General features: G+C 41.2%; 1 protein-coding gene across 1 annotated transcript in view; it reads left to right on the top strand.

Moving 5' to 3' along the window:
* Positions 1–8216, top strand: part of LOC103797840 (calpain-5-like) — a gene marked incomplete at its 5' end in the record, with an annotated part of 24381 nt that overhangs the window by 3682 nt on the left and 12483 nt on the right. The window contains 3 exons of the mRNA XM_009070075.1: positions 1493–1686; positions 3348–3425; positions 4623–4818. Of these exons, the coding sequence (XP_009068323.1) occupies positions 1493–1686; positions 3348–3425; positions 4623–4818 (468 nt within the window). The remainder of the gene's footprint in view (positions 1–1492; positions 1687–3347; positions 3426–4622; positions 4819–8216) is intronic.

Genomic DNA, 8216 nt, shown 5'->3' with positions numbered 1-8216 from the left:
AAATTTCTCTTCCCCTTTTTTTTTTCTTGATTTCTTACCTTTGGGGACTCAACACTGTTATATCAGTGCAACACTTCCCTTAGGAAAAGGATCTTGTCTGTTTAGACCAGTTAAATTTTGAAATGGGTAAAAAAATCTGAGAAAGTACTTTGTGCATTCCATAACTCTGATAAGTCCTTATTTATAGTTAAATAATTATACAAATATTTTTACATTTAAAATAATATATTAATCTCTAAAGATAAAAAATGTATTTTAATTTAAATATTTATATTATTAACACCAAGAGTCCATAACTCTGGCTCTCTCCACCAGAGCAAAGGCTTGATTGATCATTGAGCTCTTAATTAGTTTATCACAAGTTTACACACAAGGGTCTGCACTGAGTCAAATTTTCCTTCCTTGCTGTCGAAGAGAACAAATGTCTTCAGGCCCAACGGGTTATATCCCAATATATATGAGAGACTCAGGATATGGCTCAGTGCAAGGATGACCATGCTGTCTCCAGCATGGGTACGGTGAATCCAGAGGCAGGACTATTTGGATCATTTCTGGCTCAGAAGAAAGCTTATAGTTATAGCACTGGAACAGCTTTACTTTCTCCACTGCCCTACCTTGTCTGTGTTGCTCAGAAGCAGCTTTGTACTGGCTTTGGAAAGGGCTAGTCCTTCAAAGCAACTCAGCATCTTTATATGATACTGCTTTTCTGGGCTTAGATTAGGAGATTCGGATGCATTAAATGAAATTGTGTTCTTTTTCAGAACTTGTCAACATTTATGTATTCTTAGAGCAGCATCTAATCAGGCCTAGGTCATCCAGTGGAACAGTTTACTGCCTGATCACTGCTGGAAACTGGGGTTCTTAGGGGAAGTCTATAACAAACCCAGTTCCTAAGAAAACCTGCAGATCTGCCAGTTGCCATGTAATGGAGGCCTGCCAGGTCATGAGTGAGGTACAGGACAGGTTTGATAAATAGACAGAAAGCATTCTTGCCTGTGCCCTCTATTTTTACCCACTGCCAATAGTTCTTCCTGGGTATCATATTTACTTCAGCACAGAAACAGCAATTGGAGTCACCAGTGAAATCCTTAGGCCCTAGGAAGTGTTCAGAACACCACCAGAGAGTCTGACCACAGTCATCAGTATCCAGCAGAGCCATTTGTAAAGACGACAAGATTTTGGAAGGGCTGATAAAGGTTGCCCATCAGCCCAGTCATTAACTCTGAGGTCAGGAGGAGACAGAATGGCTGTAGCAGACAGGATTCCCCTGGGATCTGGGCTTCTATCTGCCAGGAATTTTCTGGCACTGTCCTGCACACCACCAGACTAGTCACCCACTAGTTTCGAGCCCCAGTGCTGGTATTTTCCTTCATAGTCAAATAACTTGGAAAGGGAAGAGAAAACAAGCCCTTCTTGTTCTGCCCCTTGAACACATAGCTCCCAGGTCCCTCAGTGATGTGAATTCTCTGTTCTGTCATTCTTTGCACTCAAGGCTTCCTCTGGCCGTACCAGCGAAGCAGAGACAGCGATGGGGCTTGTGGCTGGCCATGCCTACTCAGTGACTGCAATTCGGAAGCTGCATCTTGGAGAAAGGCTTGTGTTCTCTTTTAAGGCAGAAAAGCTGTTCATGATCAGGCTGAGGAATCCCTGGGGTAAAAAAGAATGGAATGGTGCTTGGAGTGACAAGTAAGTGCTGCAAATCCAGTGTCAAAGGAATGAAACCCTATTGGGGCCACTGGACATTAGATATGGGGTTAAATGCTGTTGAGACACACCTATACTCGGTGATGGCTGAACCTCTGTGCCATCTCTTCCCATGCAGAACATTCTCTGAGAACATGACCACGTCCTGGAGGAGTTTATGGCTTCTTGAACCTGAGTTTACTGTGTACATCATTATTCTGGCACACTAGAACATGGGCAGAAAAATAGCCTATGATTAAGGTGATGAATCAAGAACATGGGGCTTGCTCCCAGCTTCACCACTGAATTTGTCTATGACTCAGTTTCTCATCCATAATTTCTAGCTGCTGGTGATGGTATATGTCTTTTATTCTGAAATAATTTAAGTGACTGGTGAAAAATACTGTAAAATTGCCACATTTGTGATGTCTTGAATTAATTTATAATGAATTTTCATGTGGGCCATGGGCTTAGCAGGCACCTCTACAGCAACAGGGATTGCTGGAGGGGATGTATTCCATCATGGGTGATTTATACATAAAAAACATGCTACAGTTCAGCACTCTGCTTACCAGCCACTGTAGTAATTAACAATGCAATGTTCTCAACAGTATATTCCACACTTTAGCTAGCAAAAATCTACTATTTTCTAAGAGACTGGTCCAGGTGAAATGTAAAGAATATGCAGAAGAGATACTGTGTCTTGTTTACCTTAAGCCCTTGAAGTTCTCCACTCCCCCTTGTTTTGGTACACAGCTGCCACTCATGCCAGAGGCAGCACTGAGGACTCTGAGGTTGGACCATGGCTTTTGGCCTAACAGGATTAAAATGAGAATTTCCAAACAGGTTAAGAAAATGTCTGTTATGGTAAACAACCTGCCTTCTCTCCTGCTTTCACTGTTAGCCTCCAAGAACTTTTGGAAAGGGAGTGAGGAATTATGGTTCTTTTTGTCTAATACAAAACATCCGGGAAGGGGCTCACACTTGCCTGTTTTGGATTTCAGCATCAAACTGCTTGCATTCAGGGTCTGTGCTCCCTTGCAGTCAGGGGGAAGGCAGGTGCCTGCAGAGGCCAAGACACAGCACTAAGCTATATGCTTGTGCAGGCAATGAAGTGTCTGTGCAGTGTAGTGTTCCTCTGGAAACTGGACACTAGGATTGTGCTCCAGCAGTTTCTTCTCAGAGGCTCTCTGGGAAATCTCAGACATCAGGCATGTTTTATGAAGGTGATTAAAAGGCAGAGAGAATGCTCTGGTGTAAGTGAAGTGTCCAAAAATCTCCTGAGGGTGAAAACGAAGTTTCATTTGAAGGGCCTCGAAGGAATGGAGTCAATCTCCTCTGACCTTCCAAACCAGATGTTTAAGTGTTTAAGCATCCTAATGGAGGTTGTGACAAAGGAAATCAATAAGATTCTGCTTTAGTTGCACCAATTTTCTATTAATCTCTTTTTATTTTTTAATTAGCTTTCAAATCAATTGATGTTTTAAAATTCCTCCTGCAAGCCTCACACTTTCTTCCTGAATATCATCTGTCCTTTCAGGTACTCCAATGTTACTTTTTAAACAAAGAACCATGAGAGATTTTTACTTCCAATTGTATTCCTGGGTGAGAGTATTTAATTTATTAACAATCTTTATTGTTTTTCTTTTTTGTCTCCCTTTTAGTTCTGAGGAGTGGAAGAAAGTCAGTGATTCCGAACGCAAGCACTTGGGGCTCACTCTTGAGAATGATGGAGAGTTCTGGTGAGTGGGAGTGATGTGAAGGGGTTGGAGACACTGGCTACACTGAGTAACAGCCTTTAATCTGCCATTGAACAGCTTCTATAACAACTTCCTCAAATGAATAAGATTATCCAGTCCTAGCACAAGATCTGTTTCTTTCAAACTCTGACACAGGAGAATAGCAACAAAAACAACAACAACAACAACAAAATAAAAAACCTATTAAAGACTAGTGGAACAAAATTACTAGCTCTTAGTAAATATAAGCCCTCAAAATCTATTATCTATATTTAAGACATTCACTCAGAATCCAGACAACACAGGTGCTGGTTTGCATGACAGAATCTCAAATATTGAACTCATTGTCAGTCCTCTTTACTGACTGCTGTGCCTATCTGTAGGATTTCTAGGTCAGCCATGGCTGAGGTATCCATAAATAGAATTGCAGCCAATGAACTTTGATGTTCAGTGGTGTTTTCCAGCATAGGCACAAGAAGTGTTCATTATCTACAGAATCTCTAAAACTATTTTCTTAAAGCTTAGATACTTGTCCAGCAGCTTCTTCAGTACATCATCAATATTGCATCAAGTGATAGCAGGGCTCAGTATGAAAAGTCTTCTGTCTGCCTTGTCAGAACTGGCAACTGCAGAGTTTGGTTCTGGGCCATTAATACGGCAGGACATGATGGCAGTTCAGATATACCCAGCTGCTGGAGGAGGTGAATGTGTTTTAACTGCTCCACAGTCCAGCCTGTTGCTTTAGCAGGCACAGGTTGTAGCAGTAAGATGGTGCTAAATAAAAGCTGTGTCTGAAGTACAGAGGTTTGAGTTGTGCTCAGGGACAGATGTGACAATAAGGACTGTAATGATGAGAAGAGGATCATGCTTTGGTTGCAGGTAATCTCTTTTGCCTTTGCAAAATGTATGTTATCAAATCCAGCCTAGTAGACACAAATTGGAGATGCAACAAAACAGATCCAGGTCTGATGCAACACACTAAGTGATATTTCTCTAAATATGCTCTAAAATTTTGTGATTGTGGCTTCACAAGTATTTCCATATGGAGAGAATTCCAGTGAAACACTTTGTCCCCTGAACAGCTGAGCTATACCTCCTTTTAAATTATTGGAAGATTTTGCATGTTATTTTAGCACTTTGTATAAGTAATCCTGTTCATTTTCAAATAAACCATTACTTTCCTGATGTTCCATGGAATAGGATGACATTTGAGGACTGGTGTAAGAATTTCACCGATGTGGACATCTGCCGGATTGTGAACACCTCCTACTTCAGCATCCACAAGACTTGGGAGAAGAAAATGATGCGTGGGGCTTGGACAAAGAACTCAGAGCCCCTGCTAAATCGCTCTGGTGGCTGCTTCGATAACAAAGAGACCTTCCTTCAGAATCCCCAGGTGGGCATCCCTGTGTTTTGTGTGGTACTGATGTGTATCCAATTGAGTTGGGGCTCCTGAAGTATCCATCCTGTTTAGGAGTTGGCAGTGACAACTTGACAAAATTTCATTGCCAGTGTCTGTCCCCTGGGAATCTGTTGTGCACAGCATATTTCAGTGATTTCTGTGAAATCTCTCAGAAGAGTTTAGATAGTTATTTAGGACTGATCATATTTGAGGCCGATGAGTCAGACACATGAGGATTACTGATGTCCTGCCTGGACTTCTTTCAGTTTCCCAGTTGTAGAAAGGCAGCAAGTCATTTTCTAATGACAGAACTCCATTCACTTAATATCCTTAAACAGCCTGAGAATTTGATCTACTGTATTTAGTTAGTATCTCTTGGCATCAATCTAAGATTCTTCTAAGAATCTGTCTCTTCCACAACCTCAGCCTCTCATCAACATTACAGAATTTTTCTTGTCTCATCCTACCTTGTAATTTCAAGCTATTCAGTTTATTTGTTCATCCATTCCTACTCCATTTCTCACCTTCCTGCCTTTCTCCACGTTGTGTTTTCATCCCAGTACATGCAAATTCAGGCATAAAATTTCCATTACTGTCAGTGAGATTTGGGCACTTACTGCATTAGTTATTACTTTGAAAATTGACCTTTCCCTTCTGTTGTAATTCACTGCATGCTTTAGATTAATTAAAGATGTTCTTGCATCTGCTTCTCTGCCCTTGCAAGGGAGGTTTCTGCCAGCATCCCTCCAGTTTCACAGCAGGAGACTGGAGCAGTGCAGCCTCTGCTGTTCAAATCAGGAGTGGATCTCAGACTCCCAGCTCACCCTGTCACATAGGTGTAGATGCAGAAGCAGTTCTTCACTCTCTGTCTTCTGGCAGTGCCTCATTCCCAAAGGGTGATTTTATTCAGGTATTCATTCCCCTGTATGATTCTGGATGTATTCTAAGTGCTTGTCTAGATCTCATTTGTAAGCGTTTAGCTGACACAGAAAACAAAATATACATGTTCCATTTGAATTGCCTGATGCAATAGAAATCCTGTGTTATCTCTAGGGCAGTTGATTAAAAAGCTCTTAATGGCAGTGCTGGAACATAATGACATTATCTTAGGGCCATTGTAAATTATTGTGGCACACACTACCAGAATCTAGAGATAATCTCTGTCTGTCCTCCCTGACACTGAGGCCTCTTGTGAAGTTTATCTGTGCAGGGAGGGATTGTAACACTTGCAGTCCCTTTTGATAAGGGAATGTAAATCAAGCATAAGTGTATTCCTACAGTGACCTGCTGACTTCCAGATTGTTAGGACAGCGGAAATGTCATAAGATGTCAAGACAGTCACCACTGCAGAGCCCTCTTGGTTCCACTTGTTTCCTCTTGTTCCCCTTCCACACCTCCATTTGCCCTGAAACACTCTAGGCTACCTGACAAGGTAGAACTGCATATGGTTCAATAGGGATAAGAATTAAAATGTGCCTTACTAGGTGTTGCTGCGTATTTGCAACTCACTTTTTAGATTCTCTCTGCAGAGGCTCTTTACAACCCCTGGGACTCTCTTCAAGATTCTGTGCTTTTTCTGTCTCAATGTTGACATAGCACACAAATAAGACTACAAAGAAGCATTGAATTTATACCAAAAACCCAGCCCAGAGTAGGAAGTCCAGAGTAGGAAGCAGTAGTTCAGTAGAAAGCCAATCTGGACAGTAAATACTGTGACCAGTTCCTGAAGTCCAGAGGCTTGGGAAGGTAGGGATTTTCTTTGCAATACTGCTGTGCTTCTGACAGCTCTGCCAGAAGTTGATGTTCTCTCCATGTGGGTGTGACACTGCCTGGGACAGCAAGAGTCAGGGATGGGAAATGGGTTGGGACCTTGTTCTGCAGAGCTGTAACATGGAGGGATGCAGATCATTCTATAACCAAGGCAATCTCAGTATCTACCTCTGAGCAAAGCTCAATAAGGATTTGTATTTTGGCAGCTCATGAAGGAGAATGGAGAGGGGAACTGAACCAGTGATGACATTCCTCTCCATGCTGTCAGAGACTTTTGGCTTAAATGAGAACATGTGGTGCACATGGTACTCAGCTGTACACTGCTGCAGGTTTATGTTTGTATTTATTTCCTTCACATTTAAAGATCTCTGAGAACTAATGAAAACAGCATCTGTCTAAACTTGGTGTAAATGGTGTCCTCTTCCCTCCACTGGTCCTGACAACTGAGGTTTGCCCGGTGAATGCACAAAGCAAAATTTAAAGGTGTCTCTATAAGTGAACAAATTAGTTTAATTCTTTGTTGCATAAAGAAACACCTATCTGACTTTTTTGGCACATACTTACTCATGAACTGGTCTGGTAGTGATACTTAATAATGTCAGTATTCAAGTGTGAATTAATGAGATGGGAACTGCTGCTTAAACTTGAAATAAATTCCTTTGGTCTTAAACTCAAGTTGATTCAACTTTACTATAAACAGTTTGGATAAAAGATTTAGGTGTTAGAGATGCAGGAGTCCTTCTTAGCCCTTTATACTGGATATCCCTAAGACTTTCAAGAAAGCCGAGAAGTCCACAATTAGCATCCTGTCATTGTATCAAATTGAAATTGTAGATGTGGAACAAAACTGTGCATTTTGTGGGGTAGTTTTTTGTTTGGTTTGTTTTTTTCTTAACTAAGATTTGCACAATTCCTTCACTTGCAAATCCTGTATAAAGATGTTTGAAACTTACCGGCCCTGTTGAGATAGTCAAGTAAAAGAAGAATTAAAAAAATATCAAAAATCCTATCTGAAATCCGTTAGTTTATTTTTTTATCTCACTCCTGATTTATATATAGCTAAATAAAACTTAATCTCATCTTTTGCTTTCAAATGAGATGTTCTCTCCTGCTGCCTCAACAGCTGTTTTGTAACTTTGTCTCAGGCTGTCCTTTATGTGGATTCATAGAAACATGAAATCATGGAATGGTTTGGTTTGGAAGACACCTTAAAGACCATCTATTTCCAACCCCCCTGCCACAGGCAGAGATCCCTTCCACTAGACCAGGTCGCTCCAAGCCCTGTCCAATCTGGCTGTGAACACTTCCAGGGATGAGGCAGCCACAGCTTCTCCGGGAAGTCTGTGCCAGTGCCTCACCAGGGAAGAATTTCTTTCCAATATCGAATCTAAACCTGCTCTCCTTAAGGCCATTCCCCCTTGTCCTGTCACTAGGATTACCTATTTCAGTGTCTTTGATACTTTTCGTTTAAAGTACCTTATTATTAGCATTAATTTTCAGCCGTGAATTTCTGGAAATGTCTATTATATGGAGATCTTTCCTCTCGCCCCCAAATGTATTTCCATTTGCCTTCTTTGTATGCAAGTATTTCCTTGGTATTGGCATTATCCTCGGTATCCTGA

This window comes from Acanthisitta chloris, unplaced genomic scaffold (genome assembly GCF_000695815.1).
Source record: "Acanthisitta chloris isolate BGI_N310 unplaced genomic scaffold, ASM69581v1 scaffold10662, whole genome shotgun sequence".
Classification (NCBI taxonomy): Eukaryota; Metazoa; Chordata; class Aves; order Passeriformes; family Acanthisittidae; genus Acanthisitta; species Acanthisitta chloris.
Note: the sequence above shows the minus strand (reverse complement) of the source record. Positions and strands in the feature narration are given on the sequence as shown.